Below are 22,589 nucleotides of genomic sequence, written 5' to 3' on the forward strand. Positions count from 1 at the left end.
ATTTTGTACTCATCTCTTTCAAAGTAGAACTTACCTGAGGATGGAGCCCAGTTGTTGGGAATAAAACATTATTAAAGGCAAGAAATACCACGGTAGCGAAAAGTATTCTTCATTCCTTTGATGAGCCACAAATGTTCTCCAACAATATAAATAATCTGAGGGAATAAATAGGTTGTAAGTCTAAGGGCTTGTCCGCCCTTCTGCTTGACCTGTGTCTAGAAAGCATGGGTCCAAGTGGTTAAGCTTTTGTCCCACAATCCCTCCCTGAAAAACACACTATATATTGCCAGGGGTGTACCATGTGTGTGTGGGGGGGGAAGTGTTGGGATACTGCCAGGGAGACAAAGGCCATCATGCTTCCACGTTGTCTCCCGGTCTTCCATGGAAACAGTATCAGTCAATTAGCGACACGAGCATTGGAAATACAGTGGTGCCCCGCAAGATGAATGCCTCGCTAAACGAAAAACCCGCAAGACGAAAGGGTTTTCCGATTTTTTAGCGGCTTCGCAAGACGAATTTCCCTATGGGCTTGCTTCGCAAGACGAAAGCCCATAGGGAAATCTCCGGGGACAGCGGGGAAGCGCAGCAGCTGTCCTGAAGGCTTGCGGTGGGAGGTCCGGGAACAGAGGAGAAGGCGCGCAGCGATTCTCCTCTGTTCCCGGGGCTTGCGGTGGGAGGAGGGTTTTTCCTCCCCACCGCCAACCTTCAGAACAGCCTTCTGAATGTTGGCAGTGGGGAGGAAAGCCCTCCTCCCACCGCAAGCCTTCAGGACAGGTCCGGGAACAGAGGAGAAGGCGCACAGCGATTCTCCTCTGTTCCCGGGGCTTGCGGTGGGAGGAAGGTTTTCCTCCCCACCGCCAACATTCAGAAGGCTGTTCTGAAGGCTGGCGGTGGGAAGAAAAGCCTTTCTCCCGCCTCCAGCCTTCAGAAGAGTTCCCCGCAGGGCTCCCCAAGCTGCAGATGTCTGCCCCGCGCGAGGGGCGCTCTGCTGGCTGCTATCCGCAGCCTAGGCAGCCCTGCAGGAACTGTTCTGAAGGCTGTTCTGAAGGCTGGCGGTGGGGAGAAAAGTCCTTCTCCCCCCCGCCAGCCTTCAGAAGAGGTCCGGGGACAGACTGTCCCCGGATCTGGTCTGAAGGCGGTCTCCCTAGGAACGCATTAATTGATATTCAATGCATTCCTATGGGAAACCGTGCTTCGCAAGACGAAAAACTCGCAAGAAGAAAAAACTTGCGGAACGAATTAATTTCGTCTTGCGAGGCACCACTGTAGCTGTCCACATTCCAGGACTCATGCACGCCCTTTTCGCAGAGCTTCCACAAGGAAAGATGCACCCAGGAGAGCATATTTACAACTTTATTCAGCGTTGGTCAGAACAAAGGAAAAACATGACTGCTTGCCTTAGTATTGAGGCAACAGAGAGAAACAAAAGCTATATACAAAACAGAAACTTCCTGTGAGCCGGAAGTACGCAGGCTGTGACTCACAATGGCCTGTCCCCTTTTTAAGGTGGAACAGAAATATCCTAACAGAAAGAGGGGCCCTGGCCCTGGGCACACAATTTTGAGGGGGCATAAACCAGGCACCCCCATGCAGGGATGCCTGTCAGGCCTGCCTGCTGCTGCAGGTCCCTGGGCTCCAGAGTCCAGCCTGGCCTCACCACCATGTCCCTGGCCCCCTTACTGAATGGCTGTCTGGCTAGCACTCGCTCTTTCCTCCCTTGGATGGTGAGTGGCCATGGGTGCAGGTGTAGGGAAGCAGGCAAGGGGTGACCTCAGCATGGCCCAGCCCAGTGTTCCTCTCCATGGGCATCGGTGGATTCGCTCGCCAAGGGCCACGTCAGCTGGCTGGGTTCCCCCTGCAAAGGTGGGCAGGAGGCACAGCACAGCCCTGCTTGGTTTCGGTGGTGAGGACTGGGCCAGTGTGGCGGGCTCTGTTCACCCTCTGATGCCTGAACACCCCGGGCACCAGCAAATGATGCTACGCTGCTGTTTACTGCTGAATCAGAGCAATTGTCAACCCATGAAAAACCCGATCGCCCATAATTTTCCTTCTCGCAAAATGTCAGACATGGAGAATACCCTTCTCCCCTGGTAGCATCAAAGGCAAGAAGAACAAGCAAGTTTGTATTTATGGTTTTTATTCAGTCGTCTGGGTGCAAGACAAAGAATCCATGTCTCCATGCAAAGGAGACATTGCCTACTCTGAGTCCCTCCTCTTCCGTCCTCAACAACATCCTGAGTACCTATGGAAATTCCCAAGAGTTACACTCCTTTGCATTCTCTGTTCTTCTCCTTGGAGAAGGAGGTTCCCTCACACTCTCCAGGGAGGTCTCTGCTGGCTGCTCTCTCCCTCCCTCCACCTCTCCTCTACCATCTCCTAACTAGGCTACTCTTTATTCAGCTGTAATTCAACCCTGTCTCCTCCACTTTAAACTGCTGGAGACAAGGAAGGTGAAACTTCCCACTCCCCCTCTTTTCCTGAGAGGAGCTGAGCAGACCAAGAGGACACTTCCCAGCCTTCCTGTTCAGTCCAGTCCCTGACACAAAAGTTATGGGGAAATGGGTTTGCCATACAAGACGTATTGTTTATCAACCCCCTGCCTAGTCTTTTGTCCACCATCCATTTGCTAATTATAAATTAAGCTTGCAACCTACCAGCCAGCTGCATGATGCATATCCGGACTCCGAAATTAGCCAAGTCCCTGAGGCCTTTGCGATTGAACCTGGAATTAGGACTGAATAATTGTGCAGCACGTATCTCCAGGGTCACATGTGGGTGTTCCTGCAAGAACTGCTTTATGCGGCCACTACATTTACCACAAGGACTCCATGTTAGAAACCAAGTGACAGTGCATGGGGTGGTTGTCCGACGGTCTATCTCCTCGCAGGCATTTTCCAAAAAGTTGATTTCAGCATGGTGGGTGCGGTTGCTTGTACACCAGTTTCTCCAGTACCTGCGGCTTCGTCCCCACCGGATTTCATATAGGAGATGAGTACGCTCTGGTCGTCCTATAGGGGTGTAATTCCGCCAAAACACATCTGGTTCGAGTTTCCACCTTTAGAGCAAATGAGACAACAGACAGGCAATGTTTCATCACTCATCAATATCCGAATCACATGAGGCCATGCATTTTCCGAACCAGTGTCTGGATGCAATAATGGACAATTAGCTGAAACTGTATCCTGGGAAGTTTGGTTCCTATGGCTGGGTGGTTCCCAGGTCTAGGAGTAATGTGTCCGACCTGCCTGGATTTGAATCCCCCTAAATGGATTAGTATGCACCCTGGGAGTGCTCCTTGATTCATTTCTGCCCTTGGAAGCCCAAGCAGCTATTAGTGACCGGAAGTGTCTTCTTCCACCTTTGGCTGCTATTCCAGCTACAACCGTTCCTGGACTAGGCTTGCCTGGCCACTGTGACTCATGCACTGGTAATCTCTAAATTGTCTTGCTGTAATGTACTTAATCTACATAGGGCTTCCCTTAGGACTGATCCAGAAGCTGTCACTGGTGCAGGATGTTGCAGTGAAGTTACTCAGTGGCGTGATCTATTGCACAGATGATGACGACGAATAATTTTATTATTTATATCTGCTATGTAACTCCTGACTAAAGAACCCCAATAACAGTCAGACACGACTCAGACTCTTGGAATAATGGCGTTCCCCTGAGTGAATCTCCACCCCCTCTGTCTCTCCCACTTCCTCATCTATCACTTCTATGGGTGCTGCTTTGTGCCCTCTGCCTCTAAGCTCTTTGCTCTCCTACTTTCAAGGCTCACTGGGTTCTGGGAGATGGAGGATCTGGAATGCTTTCTAAAGACACTGTGCCCGTTAGTAGTTGCCCTCTTGGTGCTTCCTCTTCCTCCTCCTCCTCCCCCCATTATTTCCCAGCTTCCCACCTCATCTGCCTCTGAGCTGTGACATCCCTCAAACCCCTGTTGTAATTCTGAACTGTCTTCTTCTCTGGAGGGGTCAGGCAGGGAAGGTCTCCACCATTTCTCCTCGGCCCAGTCCCTGACACTGACATGACTCAGAAGCAGAAAGGTAAAGAAATGCAACAAAAAGGCAAAAGCAAAAGCAAAAACTGACACAAAAAGGAACAGAACTACTGTACTATACAGAAGCGGACATTTGCAAAGAGAAATATTTGATACATTTGGTTACCACATAATTTGTTTGAAGCTGGTTCTTAGTGCTTCTGCCTCCTCAATGTAGATGATTATTATTTTTATTTGTACCCCACCCATCTGACTGGGTTGCCCCAGCCACTCTGGGCAGTTTCCAGCTTATACAGAAACATAATACAGTGGTACCTCGGGTTATATACGCTTCAGGTTACAGAATCCGCTAACCCAGAAATAGTACCTCGGGTTAAGAACTTTGCTTCAGGATGAGAACAGAAATTGTGCTCCAGCAGCAGCAGCAGCAGCAGGAGGAGGCCCCATTAGCTAAAGTGGTGCTTCAGGTTAAGAATAGTTTCAGGTTAAGAACGGACCTCCGGAATGAATTAAGTACTTAACCCGAGGTACCACTGTAAAACATTAAACATTAAAAACATCCCTATGTCTTCTAAAGGTTGTATAATTATTTATCTCCTTGACATCTGATGGGAGTGCATTCCATAGGGTGAGCACCACTACCGAGAAGGCCCTGTGCCTGGTTCCCTGTAACTTCACTTCTCACAGTGAGGGAACTACCAGAAGGCCCTCGGAGCTGGACCTCAGTGTCCGGGCTGAACGACTGAGTTGCTTTCTATGTTTCGAGTGCAATATACAAAATTGCCTTTCTTACCTATGGTTGTTGCCTCTGACTAATGGACCTGTTGGAAGTAAATTACACAATTAAGCAACATGGCTTTTCAAACCTTCTAAAGAATTGTCACTTTAAAAATAATGGCCACAAGGCAATGCACAGTTATGCACACATATTGAAATCGATGACATTTAAGCACGTACAACCCCATTATGACAAGTTTTCTGTTTGACTTCCGTTCTCCTGTATGATTTGTACTGAGTGTCGGAAGCCAAAGACCACCTAGAGGGAATTTTGAAATGGCTATAAATCAGAATGTAGGGCAATACAACTGCAAAACAGAAGACCCACAAAGCATTTCAAGGACTACAGAATGGTGCTGATGCTGTCATAGGTGACAACCAGCAAAAATACCTCTTATTGCACTATGAGCTGCTCATGGATTATATACAGACATACAGACAGACAATATATATTGACGAAGATGCATATAGATGGGCTTGTCAACACTTCTCCTTGTCCCGTGTCTAGAAAGCATGGGTCCAAGTGGTTTGGTGTTTGCCCTGCGATTCAGCAGTAAAGACTGGGTTTCCCCAGGAGAAAGTGGCAGGACAAGTGGAAGTCTTATTGAGCCTTAAGCCAAATAGCTTTATCTTCAAGATTAAACACATATATGCAAACACGATGCAAGTTCACAGGCAGAATTTGACCGTAAGGCAACCTCTCTTTACAGTATTCTGGTTAATGCAGGCTATATCTTCCTATTTCAAATCTGACCGAACTACAGCCTCTGAGTCTCATGTGTGAAAATACCCTATGGACTGCCAGGATGTTATCATATAGCAGGCATGTCCAACCAGTAGATCACCTGTTGATCCTTGTCAATCACGGGATCCTTAGCGATCGCTGGACTAAAAAACTCCTCCCCCCTCCCCACCAAAAGCTGGGAGTAGATCGCAATCTCTTGGGAGCTGGACGTGCTGTCATATAGTAAAGCTAAAGGTAAAGGACCCCTGGATGGTTAAGTCCCGTCAAAGGTGACTATGGGGTTGTGGTGCTCATCTCGTTTTTAGGCCGAGGGAGCAGGCGTTTGTCCACAGACAGCTTTCCGGGTCACGTGGCCAGCAGGACTAAACCGCTTCTGGCGTAACAGAACACCGTAATGGAAGTCAGAATGCACGGAAACAACATTTACCTTCCCGCCACAGAGGTACAAATTTATCTACTTGTACTGGTGTGCTTTCGAACTGCTAGGTTGGCAGGAGCTGGGACAGAGCAACGGGAGCTCACCCCACTGTAATAATAATAATAATAATAATAATATATTTATACCCCACCCTTCCTGGTTCAAAAACTGGGCTCAGGGTGGCTAACAACAAATCTAAAACACTTATTGCAAAAGCAGCATAAAATACAGTATAAAGTTCAGAAATCAATTTAGGGGAAATCCATTTAATAAGAATTAGATGATCACCAGGGCTAGCTGGCTGAATTTGTCCTACTTGGGCCAGCGAGGATTGTAGGGATTCGAACCACTGACCTTCCGATCAGCAAGCCTAAGAGGCTTAGTGGTTTAGACCACAGTGCCATCCACATATAGTATGTTCATCACATGCTGTATTTCAACTACTGAGGGACTGCAAAAATGATAATTGTTCAATGGGGGGGGCGGTAGGTGAGAATTCATTGAGAATTCATGACCATTCATGAGAAAAAAGCATGCCCTCATTGAATCCACCCACAGAACTGGAATTTTACCTCTTCCTGTCGGCAGCTGTTGATCCATTTTGCTGTGCTTCAAGCATTTGGACTTGTTGCTTCTTTTATATGAAGCATTCTTTGTTTCACTTTCCATTCCCCAGAAAGGGCTCATGGTAACAAACGAAACTCCAGCATTTATTTATTTATTTATTTGCTTATTTATTTGATAGCACATCCTTCAGCAGAAAGTCCCAGGGTGGGTTACAAAAGCACCACAATAAAGGAGAATTACAAATTACATTCACACCATAAACAGTGGCAAACAACAGCAATTCCTAATAATTCTCACATTTTTTGCAATGCACCCCCCCCAATAAATATTGCATCTGTGTACGATGTTTTCGCAGATATCTGCATTTTTTTGCAGACATTTATGAAATATTTGTATTCCCCAAATAAACCCATTGTGAGGTTGGATTGCTGCACTTCAAAAACCATATGTTTCAAAGGACAAGCTGTGTTTTGGTCACCCAAGGGAGAACTAGATAGATTTGCATTAAGATAGGAACTGAATTCTCCCTGCCATACAATAATCCCTTTCCAACTCCTCAACCCTTTACCGTCTCTCAGTTTTTCCTTGCTGAACACTCTCCCCTCCACCCCCAAGGAGCACCCACTGATTCCATCCGCTTCCAGCTGACTCTCAACTGTTAACCCTTTCAAAATCTCTTCACAGACCTGGGGCAGAATCTACCCCCCCTTTCCCCCTAGGCTGGCCACCTGAAAAAGAGGACCCAGCTCTTTAGAAAAGATCTTCTAAATTTGGGCATTTGGTCCTTTGTTCCTTTCTTCCTGCTTAACCAAGTGATCCTTCTGTTCTTTGACCAACTCACAAACCAGCTTCAGGGATAAAGACCTTGGGACGTTGCCACTCACATGTGTGCAAGGCCTGAAGAGATAATATCCGCCCTTCCTTCCCCACAGGTGGCTGGGGTTTGCGGCACCGAGCGGTGTTCACCTGGGCGGGTGCCACCCACCTGCTTGGGCCGGACTTTGACCTGCCCTTGGCCAGGGAGGACAATGGACGGCCGGCTGGGGGTGGACCTAAGGCCAAAAGAAAAGAGGCAGACTCCGTTGTCCATGCCTCTTTTGCTGTTTTTTCTTCCAGGATCACCCACCCATCCTCCCTCAAATTAATAATTTCTTGCCTTCATAATTTCATCCTAGGTCAGCGGTCTTCAAGTTAATGAGTCTTTCCTTACAGGCTAATATTTTGCATTCCAGGTCAGCGTATTGTAAACAAAAATTGCCCTTTTCCCTTACGGGGGATCCAAGAGCCCATATAGAGTCCTTACATAGGTTCCCTATTGGTAGGAGAGAATAACAGAGGCCAACCAGAGAATATTGAGAAGCAAAGCAGGTAGTAAGCTTGATCTTTATTGATCTGTTGCAACAGGGTGCTCCCCTCACCCTCAGGAGAGAGGAGGAACCCAGAAAAATGGCGCGCAAGGCCTTATAAAGACTTCTGAAATTGCCACACTGTAGATCAAGACCACCCCCAGAAACATCATACATACATCACAGAAAGGGTGTAACCTAAGACCACCCCTCAGATACATCATACCTACATCACAGAAAAGGCGGTCTTAAAACAGAAATTTGAATGTTGTTTTTCTCTTGTCATTGTTTATCTCCTGTCTGGCAGGTTACTTCCTGGGGAGCCTGGCTAGTCTTTTGTAATGATAAATACTTAGTTCCTGGGCCATGTCACAGGCTCACACCCTATTCAAACACGTTGTTGTTGTTGTTTAGTGGTTTAGTCGTGTCCAACTCTTCGTGACCCCATGGACCAGAGCACGCCAGGCACTTCTGTCTTCCACTGCCTCCCGCAGTTTGGTCAAATATTCAAACACAGACATACCCTTAAGACAGGATTTGTGAAAGAAAAGACAATGGGGAGGCTTTTCCATTTTCCTTTGACCTTGTAGAGAAAAATATTTGGTCAGTTTGGGACAGTTGGGGAATCAAAATGGTTCCAGGTTGGTCATCCAGTGCTGATCTATGTATGTGCTTGGTTGGTACACTTATGAACATTTAACATATATCTAAGACCTCAAAATTCCTATCACAAGTGGGTGCTGCTACGGTCGTAAGATGGTTGCTGTATTCAGAACCGGGAAGGAATTATCCTTGCATTGGCAGGTTTCGCCTTCCACGTAGCATTTTGTCACAACTATGGCGGTTTTGTCACAACTATGGGACGCGGGTGGCGCTGTGGGTAAAACCTCAGTGCCTAGGACTTGCCGATCGTCAGGTCGGCGGTTCGAATCCCCGTGGCGGGGTGCGCTCCCGCTGCTCGGTCCCAGCGCCCCCGGGTGCAAGTAGATAAATAGGGACCGCTTACTAGCGGGAAGGTAAACGGCGTTTCCATGTGCTGTGCTGGCTCGCCGGATGCAGCTTGTCACGCTGGCCACGTGACCCGGAAGTGTCTTCGGACAGCGCTGGCCCCCGGCCTCTTAAGCGAGATGGGCGCGCAACCCCAGAGTCGGACACGACTGGCCCATACGGGCAGGGGTACCTTTACCTTTACCTTATGGCGGTTTTAGGCCTTGGCAAGGTATCCTTTAGTCTAACATCTGTCAGCATCGCCCTTGAGCCAGTGTACCAACTGGACTCATGCACTACAGCCCCGACTGGGCTAGGCGAGCTGGGTAGCACTGCCAGAGACCTCCTTTCCCACAGGAACAGGTCACAGTGCTGTGGACTCACAGCTTGGAGCTGAGAGCACCGGATTCACTGTCTCAATTATACAGTCGTTGCGCAGCAGCGTTTTGCAGAGTCTTGCAGAGTATAAACCACTCGGAGAGCAGCTCTGTAAAGTATCCTCCTTTATTCTATAACTACAGCTATAATACAAGACTATATACAGAGCTAAATATTCTGAGCATAAATCAATGCTATATTCTGAGTGCCTGCAGCTGCTCTTAGCAGCAATCTTATCTATAAACACGATCTCTTGCACTCTCTCTCCGACACACTGACTGACTCTCTCTCTCACACACAGAGACTGACTCACTCACTTGACTAATTAAGTAGAGAGCAGTACATTGCTCCTCCTCTCTGTAGAGTCAGCAGAGACCTCAGGAGATTCTCAGGAGATTCTTGGGTATGGGAGGGGTGAAATCTCCTCAACATCAAGTCGGGGGGGGGATGCATTCACGCTCCCTCCCCATGCGGTGGTGCTTGCAGGGCCCGTTAAAGGGCAAAAACTGGGAGTCCCTGGTCCTAGAGCAGCGGCATGTAGGTCAAACTTCTGGGACGAGGTCGGTGGAAGGGCATGCTGTGTAAGTTTGCGCTTTGCAGTCCCCTCTCACTGGACCTCATCTGCCTGCATATTGCTTGATGGATTCCCACATTGCTTGATGGATCTGTGTGTGTGTGTGCGTGTGCAAACCTCCTGTTCCACTATGTGAGAGAGAGCATGAGGTGGGCACACCAGATTGGGGCATGGCACCTCCTTGGAGTCTTGGCCAATGGTGCCTGCAGCCTTGGGGTCAAGGATTAGGGTAGAATTCAATAAGAGAAGACCCAGTGAAATTAATGTACCTAAGTTAGTCATGTCCATAAGTTTGACTGGGTTTGCTCAGAGGAGGGCTAACTTTGGAGTAATAGCAATTGCAAAGTGAGGGGGGTGGGTTGGAGGGGCAGAGCAGAGAATTTACCCTTCCTGTAAACAACACAGCCCCTAACTTCCTTCCAGGGGAGTACAAACCCACACAGAGCTATCTACTTCCCCATCTCCTGAATGTGAGAACATGGGACACATAAAAACTCTGTCATTTGAGGACTTAGCCTCATCATCTTCCCTCAGTCTGCACAGGTCTCTTTGGCTCCAACTAGTAAGTTCCCCCCTGCTCTTGAGCTCATCAGTGGCCCAGAGGGTGAAAAGTTTGAGAGGGCCTTCTTGGTAGTGGCTCCTGCCCTGTGGAATGCCCTCCCATCAGATGTCAAGGAAATATACAACTATCTGACTTTTAGAAGAGATCTGAAGGCAGCCCTGTTTAGGGAAGTTTTTAATGTTTGAAGTTTTATTCTATTTTTAGTGTTCTGTTGGGAGCTGCCCTGAGTGGCTGGGGAAACACAGCCAGATGGGCGGGGTATAAAGAATAAAATTATTATTATTATTATCTTATGGCAGATCTTCCAAATACTCAGTTTGGTGTGTGCTGAGTGATGGTGGCTGCAAGCTCTTCACTCCAGCCACTTCTGGACACTAAGGATGAACAAAAGACCCACCCCACGTTACCAGAAATGTTGTGAGACAGAAGGTCCAATGCTGTTGGTGGCAAGCCCAATAAACCACACCAGGGTGGGGAAAAAATAAGAGGATTTACTCAGTTTGCAATAAGAGGCTACAGGGGAATCAAGTTCCAAATCCTGCACAGGTTTTGATGGTGTGTTTACACTCTTTATGCAGCTTAGTCACATTCTACGATTCTGCTGGCTATGAGCATTTAGTGTAAGAGATCCCTTTTTCTGAAGTGGCTGTCTTTCGCTTCTTCCGTTTTGGCAGAGAATCCAGACACTTTTGTTGGTAACTCATTCCATTCCACTTTCCTCCAGAATGGTGAGGTGAAGCACTGTTGAGTTTGTCCTGCTATTGTCTGCTCCATAAACTGTTTAAACTAGCACTTTCCTGTTTTTCAGATATCAGCATTCAAATGACAAGTGTTCCTCCAATTCCCATGACAGTGCCCAGGGTGGATCATTCCTCCCACCCAACACCAATTTGGTGTGTGTGCCCCCTTGTATTATTGCAATACCTTATCCAGTGTCCAGTGCTTCCTGTCCTCTGCTTGTACCCACTGTTCGAGGAAAGCAAACCTGTGTTGAAGCTTTCTGCAGTGACAGAGTCTAGTCTATTTCATTAGCATAGCCAGGCCATCCAGAATCCAAAACAGGATTCTGAAGGAAAGGTAAAAATATGAATGGAAAAATTCTCCAGCACCAAGCTTCTTCTGAAATGAGAAAGATGTGCTGTCCTGTCTGCCTTGAGGCAAGTCTCTGTCTCCTGTGATTTGTGGCAGTGCCTCTTCACTTGAGATTTCTGGGTTTCATTTTCTAAACGTCATTCCCACTAAATACCCAGGTGGATCTTATCACTAAAACAATCCTCAGATATTTCTGTCAGTTTGCATTTCTTAGTACAGAAAGTATTGATCTGATGTGTAGAGATCTTTCCTATTCTAATTAATTCAAGAGGTTTCTGGAAGCTTTTCTGTGTGAAAGAAACAAGCAGAAGGTTCATGAAGTTTGGGTTATTCCTTCAAAGAGAATCAGAGCACAGCTGGCTTAAACTGGTTCTCTGATCTCTTCTGTCAATGTCATGCTAACTATAAAAATAGGCTAGAGGAGCCTGGGTTTCACTTCCTTTTTCTATCTCTTTTCTTTCTGGTGTGGTGTTCTGTACATAGTATGCTTAGTGTTAAGGTTTAGATTTATTACAAGTTATTGTAAGTTTAAGTTAAGTGTTTAAGTTTTTACTCTGCTAACTATATGCTGGTCTCTGCCCTGGATCAATACTGAGCAGAATTCCACGACAATTTTCAGCTCTACTGTTTTGTGTTTTTGTGATAAAAATAAGCAGTCCTGCCCCTGCCCCCGCCCCCCAAAATGACACACAAAGAGAACAGTCTTTTGTAACTATTTCTTTGTTCACTGGGGTGTTTCAGCTACAATGGTCGATTGTCTCAGTGGTTATCTTCCTTTGTGGTTTCTGTGGAAAGAAACACAAATTTATTTTTAAAGCATGCATACGTACATCAGTCTATAGTACAATACCTCAACTTTATATCAATCATTTTTGTGGGCTGGTGGTGCTTCCAGCAGGAAGCCTTTAACACTACCACTGAAAACTGTAAGAAAAATTGCAATTGACTGTCTACACTACCAAGGCTTTAGAGCAGGGCTGGGGAACTTGTGTCCCTCAAGACATTTCTGGACTACAACTCCCATCATCCCTGACCATCAGCCATGCTGTCTGGGCTGATGGAAGTTGGAGTCCAACAACATCTGGAGGGTCACAAATTTCCCACCTCTGCATAGGCTGCAGTGCTCTATCCACTCTAGGGGACAGAACATGGTGTTACACAAGGGGGTGTCCCCCTAAACACTGGAATTAATAAATGCTAGGAATTGGGGTTATTTGTGATCTGAGGGGAGAATATAAGCTGCAAAGGAATTCCTGGGTAGCCTGGCCAAACTAGGGCCGTTAAGAGAGCCATTATGGGTCGTTAACAAGACAATGGTACTTCCCGCTCTCAGGTGAGACACCAGAGACTGGAGATTTGGAAGGCTTCCAGGGTAACTGCTCTGGGGGAGGGCAAGGGGCTTCTGGGAAGAAGAAAGGGTGGGCTCCATCTTTGCAAGAGAGAAGGAAGGACTGCCCGCAATGCTTTGGGCAATGTAGTAAGATCTGGACCCACTCCATGCAGACCAAGGGTGTAAACAGGTGTGTGTGTTTGTGGGGAATCTACTACTTAAAGCACAACAGCCACCACTGTGTCTTCTATTCTCAAAAGGGACACAGATCCTATGTAGGCGCCTGAGATCCTATTATGTGCTCTTGCCACGGCTTGGCAGAGAGAGGGACAGGTGCCAGACTTTTGTAACAATGGTTATATGAGCGAGAAGGAGACATTCTTCCTCACCCTGCTTTCCTTTCCTAAAGTACTTGCAGGTTCTTGACAAGAGTGGCTCTGTTGTTGTGCTTTTAAAATTATGATTCCATCATGTATTTGTGCTGTTGTTCTTAATGATACAATGGAATTACAGTCATACCGTGGAAGTTGAATGGAATTCGTTCCGGAAGCCTGTTTGACTTCCAAAATGTTCAGAAACCAAAGCGCGGCTTCTGATTGGCTGCAGGAAGCTCCTGCAGCCAATCGGAAGCTGCGGAAGTCCCGTCGGACGTTCGGGTTCCAAAAATAGTTCACAAACTGGAACAGTCACTTCCGGGTTTGCGGTGTTTAGGAGCCAAAACATTCAAGAACTAAGCTGTTCGAAAACCAAGGTACGACTGTAATTAAAAGTTAAGTGCTCTTGAAAGAAGGAATGATGTAGTTCAAAGCAGCTGAGCATGCTAAGGTAAGGGGAACTAAGGGTGGGGGACAAGATACCTCCCTTTTACAGATCACAGGACACTTTAAAGCAGCCTTCCCATACCTGATACTCTTCAGGTATTTTGGACTATAAGTTCCATTGAAATGCCTTGTTGCGGATGAAATTTGAAGATAGCAATTTGGGGGGCTGGAGGGGAGGATTCCCATGTTATGGAGAGTTAAGTGCTAATGGAAGAATAAAAATAAATAAACAGAGTGCTTGAATAGGTCTGGTACAACTTCACATCCCAGGTCCAATCCTCAGCATCTTCAAGTAGGGTTGGGAGAGAATCCTTGTCTGAAACCCTGGAAAGCGGCTACCAGTCCAGTGTAGACAATACAGAGCAAGATGGATCAATGGTCTGATTTGGTGATTTCCTGAGAAGCGACTCAAGCCATACAAACCAGCAAGTCACAAGAGCTGCTTTGTTCCATACCTGCGCTGCAGGGGGCATTATATTCGACAGCTGCATGGTCATCTGAGCGAGAGAGAAGAATTGCCTGTGAGATGTTACGTTCTCCTTTATTTCTATGCCACCTTGTAGCCCCAAATCCCAGGGCAATGAAATAAAACGTGCAGCAACGTTTAAGAGAGCAAAATATCAGTAACATATTGAAAGCAATAAAAAAACAACCCCCCAAAATTAGAACACAAATAGGTCAAGGTCAAGGACCTCTGGACAGTTAAGTCCAGTCAAAGGCGACTACGGGGTTGTGGCGCTCATCTTGCTTTCAGGCCAAGGGAGCCGGCGTTTGTCCACAACAGATTTCTGGGTCATGTGGCCAGCAGGACCAAACCATTTCTGCTGCAACAGAACACCGTGACGGAAACCAAAGTGCACGGAAACATCATTTACCTTCCCGCCACAGTGGTACCTATTTATCTACTTGCACATTGACGTGCTTTCAAACTGCTAGGTTGGCAGGAGCAAGAACTGAGCAACGGGAGCTCACCCCATCGCGGGGATTCGAACCGCCAACCTTCTGATCGGCAAGTTCTAGGCTCTGTGGTTTAACCCACAGTGCCTACTAATTACATTTCTTGCAATGTCCTGGAATGACACAACATTGGGATGGTGGGAATTTAAAATGGCAGCTTAGAACCCAGCGATCTTGGGCTACTTAGAGCCAAGGGTAAATGTCAGCCGCAGTGGACCCTGTCAAGCTGTGGAGAGCCCTGGCAGCTGCCCATGGATGCCAGGTACTGGGGAAGAACAACTTTTTAAAAAACCACCACAGAATCAGAGCAGCTGAGAGACTGAAGCGTCCTGGCAAAGGTCTGTGGGAGCAAAAAAGCAGGACTTGCGGAGTCATGATGCAGTTGTATATTAATGGGGAGTAACCAATCAGATGCTTACCTGGATGGTAATAATCATAGACTTTCACTATCGCTGGCTTAAGATCCAGTACGTCAATTTCTTGCTCCACAGAGAAAACATAGGTTTGAACAGTGCTGTCCAACTAAAGAGAAACAGAGTGGGGCAAAATATCAGATCTAGCTCTTGCAACCACTCCTACAGACCACAACCCTATTATACCTACCCGCTTTTCCACATTCCTAGACTTCTGGAATGAAGTCTCTTCAGCCACCCGCTCCCAAGTACTCCTGATCCAAGTTCTCACCTGATCCAGGTAGATGCTGATCTTGTCGGGGTCAAATTCCACCTTCTTTACGTTGGCTTTCCCTTCCAGCTGTCAGAATATAGAACAGCAGGACACAGTTAAGGATTTTTGTTTATACCAGTCTTGTGCTGCAGCCACTCATGAGATCTGTGCATTCATGCAAAAGGTGAGGTGTGGGCTGCTCAACCTACAGATTTGCATTTTTGTTTTAATACTAGGGATGGCCGAATTGTGGCCTGTAGGTTGTTTCTACCGCGTTACTTCCCTGGCTGGATCTTTTTGCTAGGCAGACCTGAGCCTCCATACATTCCACCTGGCAGAAACCCTTATTCGTTCAAAGGAGGGGAATGCCCCAAGACCTTTGTGCCTGGGAGGGCTGCTTGCCATCAGAAATTGCACACTGTTTTTGGCCTAGACAGGACATAAGAGAGCAATTTCGAGCAAGTGCCTGTCCATCTCATCTTGCACTGGAAAGGACGCCTAATGAGTTGTATAAGCAACACTTCAGACATGCGTTCTCCTTTTTCTTTTGCCAGGGGAACATTTCAGATTCTTCAGTGGGTAGATGCTTCCAGCAAGCCAGATATGGTGCTAATATGAGAGGATTTGAGGCAAACGGCCATAACTGGTTTTTCACAACAAGCCTAAAGCAGCATCTCCCAACAGATCATTAAAGGTAAAGGGACCCCTGACCATTAGGTCCAGTCGTGGCCGACTCTGGGGTTGCGACGCTCAGCTCGCTTTACTGGCCGAGGGAGCCGGCGTACAGCTTCCAGGTCATGTGGCCAGCATGACTAAGCCACTTCTGGCGAACCAGAGCAGCGCATGGAAACACCGTTTACCTTCCCGCCAGAGCGGTACCTATTTATTTACTTGCACTTTGCCGTGATTTTGAACTGCTAGGTTGGTAGGAGCAGGGACCGAGCAACGGGAGCTCAACCCGTCAAGGGGAATCGAACCACTGACCTTCTGATCGGCAAGTCCTAGGCTCTGTGGTTTAACCCACAGCGCCACCCGTGTCCCCTAACAGATCATTACAAGTGTACAATTTATATGGCCATTAACAAATGCATCTTGCATACACTGAGGAAGGGCAGAAGATGGAGGTTCAGAAGACTTTCTCACCTTCTTCACAGACTTCTTGAGAGGTATGAATCCTGATACCAAGTTCACTTCTATCAGGGCCATGTTGCTTGTCTTCCGTTGACCTGTGTAGCTATCGGAGGAAACGAGTCAAGTTTCAGTAAAGAAAGAAAGCCAGGGAGAGATGAGGCTCAATGGCTAGCATTTCTTAAGAGCTTCCTAAGGGAGCTGGGTGCAATTCTTCATGCCACTAAAGCCTTACAGGCTGCTTCTCCCTGTGTTTCTCTGAGCTCAGGAACCAACAGGGGTAAAATTCCATACCTCACTTGTAGATGGATGTCGAAAAATTTCCTGGAAACCTGGTTGCATTCCTTTGGCCATGTCTCCACACTCAAAGCAAAAACATTGGTCTGTTCAGGTGAGTAGTTAAATCTAAGGGTAGTCTAGGTGGAGAAAAAAAAAGAATGTTTTCATTCCCAGCTCCTGTTAACTTGTAGCAATAATATCAAGCAAGTACTGTACTACATTGTGGAGAAAAAGCTTTTCATCCTTGCAATCTTAAAAAGCACAGTTGACAGATCTAGGGGTGGTATATTTGCATAGAGCTGTGGGGCTTGCATGCACATGAAACATACATATCATCCTTGTCAGTTTGCATTTCTTAGTACAGAAAGTATTGATCTGATGTGTAGAGATCTTTCCTCTTCTAATTAATTCAAGAGGTTTCTGGAAGCTTCTCTGTGTGAAAGAAACAAGCAGAAGGTTCATGATGTTTGGGTTATTCCTTCAGAGAAGCAGAGTACAGCTGGTTTAAACTGGTTCTCTTATCTCTTTCTGAAAGGTAATGCTGACTTATAACAGTGAGGCCAGAAGGAGCCTGGGTTTCACTTTCTCTTTCAATCTCTCTTCCTTCTGGTGTGGTGTTCTGTATATAGTGTTAGGTTTTGGTCTTATTATAAGTTATTGTAAGTTTAAGTGAAGTCTGCAGCAACTGGATTTCTTATGGACAGTGCCAATCCTGGATGTATTGGATTTGTAACCATTATGCTCATTCGCCTTCAGTGGCAGTAAAGCTTTGCTGGATGAAATACAATTGCCTCTGGTCTATTTTTGGGGGGTGAGAATCCTGCAACGTGTTTAAATTTTTACCCTGCTAACTATACGTTGGAGTTCTGCTCTGGATCAATATCAAGTAGAATTTCAATGAAACACCTTTATTTTCATAGCTACTCTTCCCCTGTGATTTCCATGTGATTACCTGCACATAAGCACAGCCGTCCCCCGACACCTCCACTTTGTATTGACCAGGAACCTCTGCAAGAGGGGCCTGTTGCAACACCAGCCGGTTCTGCTTGTCCATGTGGAATTCATGCTGGAAACCCCCACTGGATTTCACCAGGACCTTCACATCGCCTATTTCACGATAGGTCAATGCTGCGTACTTGGGTAAAGCTTGCAGGGCAACCACTGTGTCCTGGGGAAAGCAAACCGTCATCTTGGGTGTGGTAGGTGCAAGATTCTTCTTTAAAACCATCAGATAAATCACCCATTACTGGGAATTTTGGCAACATGTAGCAATCATTCTCATGCATATGCAAGCGTAGCTGTTTGCAATGAATGAATGAATGTGCAGGGAGATTATAAACAGGCACAGTTATTGATTATTTAGATATGTGACTGCACATCCTCACGTGCATATCTGCATGGAACAGTCCTGTGCTGAATTATGCAACATGCCTCTCTTAAATATTACATCTCCCTTTTCCACAGTGTTCCAAATGCTATCCTTTTTCATATATTTTTATGGGTCTTCATTCCATGCCATGATTTTGTGGCCCAGTTTCACATAAGGCATATAATACTGTGATTTGCCGAAAGATTAAAATTTAACCAGTTCCCTTATTCATTTATTGCATCCCATGACACTTTACTTTATGTGATCCACTTAGTATCATGTTCAATAATTTCAACAAATAAATAAACATTTTAAAACAAAAATTGTCACCAATACTGATTGCATTAGCTGAGGCAAATTCAAGTCCTTCAATTTAGTGTGACAAAATGTACTCGACAAAGAGGAGCTCTCCTTGTCTGAGATGCCTCCCCTTTCTATAGAGGAAAGATCTTGCCTCTTACCTGTGTGGAAGAAAAGCCTCCGTATGGATTCTGTGCTTTGGTGAGGGAACGCACAATCTGGGAGGCATATTTGATTTCATCGGTGGACACCTCTGCTTTGGAGATGTAACTCAAGAGAAAGTAGGCTGTTGTCTCTACATCTGAGAGGGATATGGCCCCATCTACAAAGGAGGAGGAAAGAATGAAGTAGAACATCGTTCAGTAACAGAACATAAAAGTAAGCCAGCCCTACGGCTCCATAATAACCCAAATCCTTCTCCATTATTCCTGAGAATCCAAAGACTCCAAATAATTCTGGAGGGTTTATTTTCTTATTTCACAGGAGGGTTTATTTTCTTATTTCACAGATTGAAAAAGACATGAATTGACATATGTATATGTTCAGAGGGGAAGGGCAGCAAGTGAAGTGCTCAGAATACAGGAACTCAAGAACTCAACAGGTGATGTGAAGGTGCTAGTGAAATCCAGTGGGGGTTTCCAGCACGAATTCCATGTGGACAATCAGATCAAACCTCTTTACAAGCTGAGTTTCTCAGATAGACTGGAGTGAAAAGGCTTGATTACCTATTTCCTCCCAAGGTAAGGGGAAGTTGCCTCACTAAGCCTGGCAGGACAGCTTACTCTATGATATTAACCCCTTCATGCATTAATTAGACTTAAGCATGTTGTTTATATGAGACTGGTTATCCCATAGCACCTTCAGAGGAAAGGGCTAATATTCTGAATGGGGCATCGGAAAAGGAAGCCTGGAAACCAGGCTTGCAAAACGGCAACCTCCAGAACAAAGATTGTACTGAATGAAATAATCCCTCCTACCTGTTTTTTCAGCCTGTTCATCTAAGGCTGTTAAGAGCTGATGCCGTATCTCTGTGTCTCCAGCCAAAGTGAAGACATAAGCTAGCAAAGCCTTGGAATAGCTGCTCTCTGCAGAACTTAAGTTCTTCTTAAGGCACGCTAAGGCGTTCTCTACCATGGTATCCTTTAAAGCATTTTTTTTTAAAAAATAAAATGACTCAATTAGCTTGCAGCTTGGATATGATTTCATAATATCCTATATGAGGGGGCAGGCTTTATATTACCACATCTTATGTAAATGAATTGCATAAAATATAGGGAAATAAATTGCTGTTAGTCGCCCCAAGACATTATGATGATATGGCAGCAGAAAAATCCACATACTGCTATATTATATTATAGAGGCACAGTTTATAGTCAGAAAATTGTTAAACAGGCTGATTGAATGTTGGCAGTGTTGGAGAGGTAAGCTTCAGGACGCTGAGCAAGAAATTGCTTAAACCCAACAACAAGCTGACAAGTGGTGCACATTTTTCTTTCCTATTGACCTGAAATTCCCCAGTCAGGCATGCTCCTGAACCTTTAACATTCATACGAAGAAGAGAAATAAACTGGGGTGATTGTAGAGCATGAAGGCCTCTTGCTTAAGGTCACCCAACAAACCAGCCTCTAATTTTCAAGTTTTCGGCATAGCCTTCTCGAAATGTAATCAAATTCAGTTAACAAAATAAACATGGTTTAGCACAGGGTCAGCAAACTTTTTCAGCCTGGGGCCTATCCACTGTCCCTCAGACCTTGTGGGGGCCGGAGTATATTTTGGAAAAAAAATATGAACAAATTCCTATGCCCCACAAATAACCCAGAGATGCAATTTTAAATAAAAGCACACATTCTACGCATGTAAAAACAACAGGCAGGCCCCACAAATAACCCAGAGATGCATTTTAAATTCTGCTCATGTAAAACCACTCTGATTCCCGGACAGTCCGCAGGCTGGATTTAGGTGATTGGGCCAGATCCAGCCCCTGGATTTGCCTACCCATGGTTTAGCACAGGCTTCCTCAACCTCAACCCTCCAGATGTTTTTGGCTTACAAGTCCCATGATCCCTAACTAGCAGGACCAATGGTCAGGGATGTTGGGAATTGTAGTCTCAAAACATCTGGAGGGCCGTGGTTGAGGAAGCCTGGTTTAGCATGTTAAGGGCTTTCAATGCTCACTCAACTGCCTAAATGCCAGGAAATGGATGAATCACTTCAGTTGCATTGATGGCTTCAGTTGCAAAGTGTGCACAACATACTGTTATGAGTTGCGGGGCTGGAGGGTGGGGTGTCAGTCCGGATGATGCCCTGAGTCCCTTCCAATTTTCGGAATCCTGTATCTGTTATGGTAGAATGCATGACAGCAAGCTTGCCAAACCAATTCCTTTGTTCAGCTAATGGCTTTGGCTGACTAGCTTATCACCATGAGGAGCATAATAAAATAAGTTGCTCTGTGGTGTGGAACAAATGAGTGGGCCCTTCCCTGCCCCTCACCTAACTGCTAAGTAGGAGGACTGTTATGTACTGAGCTGAATCCTAGAACAATAGGATCTAGAATACAGCAGTCTGATTAGTCCGCAGGAGCCATCCAATCCAGCTCCAGGTGGAAGTAAATCAGCGACCTGTCTGGCCTGCAGGAGCAGCCAATCAGGCTTCTGGAGGAGGTGAATCCACATCCTGATTGGCCTACAGGAGCAGCTCGGAATTAGCCAATCACGCAGGGCCCATTGTGTAAATAATGTATATAAAGCTAGACGTTTTGGGGAAAGTTTCATTCATTGCTACTATGAGCCGAATAAAGAGCATGAAATTCACATTCGACTTCGAGTATATTTCAAGGACAAAATAATAATAATAATAATAATAATAATAATAATAATAATAATAATAATTTATTATTTATACCCAGCCGATCTGGCTAGGTTTCCCCAGCCACTCTGGGCAGCTTCCAATAAAACACTAATATACAATGTCCTATTAAACATTAAAAGCTTCCCTAAACAGAGAGACTGATTGGTCCGCAGGAGCCACCCAATCCAGCTCCAGGTGGAAGTGAATCAGCGACCTGACTGGCATGCAGGAGCAGCCAATCAGCAACCGGAGAGATCTGTGCGAGTTGCTAGAAACGGACACACACAGACATGCTTGCTCTGTGCTGCTTCCAAAGCTCACACTAATGTAGGTGCAATATATCTTGGGGTGTTAATGCTCCTCCATCCTATGCTCAGGTTGTATATATAGGTAAAAAGAACTGTATATCCTAAAGACAGTCCCCGCTGACCTTCATTCCAAGGAATCTGACCACTGGGCAAGTGCTTGAACCCCAGGAATCTCTTGCTGCATGGAGATTGGGGCGGCATGTATAAATATCTTTAAAGCACACTCAAAGCGCATTCTTTTCCTTGAAGAAATCTGGGCAATTCTAACTCTATCCCTCAAAGAGTTAGAATTCCCAGCAACCCTTAACAAACTACAGGGCCCAGAATTCTTTGAGGTGGGAAATGTCCTTTGAATGTGCACACAGCCCATGTGTCTATTCCAGTAAACACATCTATTCCTTGTTTATAAAGTTCATCCTTTGGATCCTGGGTTAACAAAGGACTAATGAGGAAGGCCCAGAGGGAAAGCCAGAGGGACTTACATTCTTGCCCAGTTCCAGCAATGAGGCAGCAATGTAAGCTGTTAGTGAGAAGTCATCATCCACACCGCCCTAAGAATGGAAGAGAGAAGTCAAGCCAGAGGACTATGAGAGCCATTTCCTCACAGTTTGGAAAGCAATGATCAGGCCTTGAGTATATGACTATTTTAAGCATCACTTATAAGCACCAACGTGATTCACTCCTGTCTGTGTGAAACTCCCACCTTAAATGTCAGGAAAGGTAATTTCAAGGTATCGCCCACGCCCCAAGGAAGTTTATACAAGGAGTGGCCAAAACATTCCTTAGTCAGGAGGAATCGGTCATGCAGCACAGGAAGCAGGAGAGAGAGCTTGCAGAACTACATTCATTATAATTTGTGTTCTTTCTGTTAATCTGACAAAGGCACCAGAAACATACTGAGCCTTGGTTGTTCATCAGCTACTGCTGTTTCGCAGGAAGGAAATAGCAAGCTGTCTTCTTCTGCACCAGAGATTCTGCCTGACGGAGAAACGCAATTGCAGGGTGGGAGTGACCCTCAGCCTCCACTGCTGACCTTGCGAGGATGCTGAGAGAGGACAGGGAGCTCCCTTCTTGCACTTCTCAAGACAAAAGGCAACAGGAGCATTGCTAACGACTGCTCCTCTGGACCCCTTTATTAAGAG

The 22,589-nt window shown here is 46.0% G+C and overlaps 2 protein-coding genes across 4 annotated transcripts in view; both read right to left on the reverse strand.

Moving 5' to 3' along the window:
- Positions 1-22,589, reverse strand: part of LOC309332070 (alpha-2-macroglobulin-like protein 1) — a 124,766-nt gene that overhangs the window by 57,508 nt on the left and 44,669 nt on the right. For 2 of the 3 annotated variants that reach the window (XM_081844792.1, XM_081844790.1), the window contains exons 28-37: positions 21,930-21,998; positions 19,270-19,432; positions 18,454-18,614; positions 17,576-17,791; positions 16,639-16,760; positions 16,360-16,450; positions 15,235-15,303; positions 14,970-15,072; positions 14,049-14,090; positions 12,147-12,227 (exon numbers count right to left, since the gene is read on the reverse strand). In XM_081844792.1, the coding sequence (XP_081700918.1) occupies positions 12,202-12,227; positions 14,049-14,090; positions 14,970-15,072; positions 15,235-15,303; positions 16,360-16,450; positions 16,639-16,760; positions 17,576-17,791; positions 18,454-18,614; positions 19,270-19,432; positions 21,930-21,998 (1,062 nt within the window). In that variant the 3' untranslated portion in view covers positions 12,147-12,201. Of the gene's footprint in view, positions 1-12,146; positions 12,228-14,048; positions 14,091-14,969; positions 15,073-15,234; positions 15,304-16,359; positions 16,451-16,638; positions 16,761-17,575; positions 17,792-18,453; positions 18,615-19,269; positions 19,433-21,929; positions 21,999-22,589 lie in introns of those variants that run through there. The other variant, XM_081844791.1, reaches the window with a different exon arrangement.
- APOBEC1 (apolipoprotein B mRNA editing enzyme catalytic subunit 1) lies at positions 31-7,070 on the reverse strand (the record flags this gene model as incomplete). Its single annotated transcript, XM_081845640.1, has 4 exons — positions 6,509-7,070; positions 4,790-4,817; positions 2,655-3,055; positions 31-155 (listed from the first exon to the last, which is right to left on the reverse strand). The coding sequence occupies exons 1-4, from the start codon at positions 6,621-6,623 to the stop codon at positions 31-33; spliced, it is 669 nt and encodes a 222-aa protein (XP_081701766.1). The 5' UTR covers positions 6,624-7,070.

The sequence above is a fragment of the Podarcis erhardii genome (genome assembly GCF_964252035.2).
Source record: "Podarcis erhardii genome assembly, chromosome: 17".
NCBI classification, from domain to species: Eukaryota; Metazoa; Chordata; class Lepidosauria; order Squamata; family Lacertidae; genus Podarcis; species Podarcis erhardii.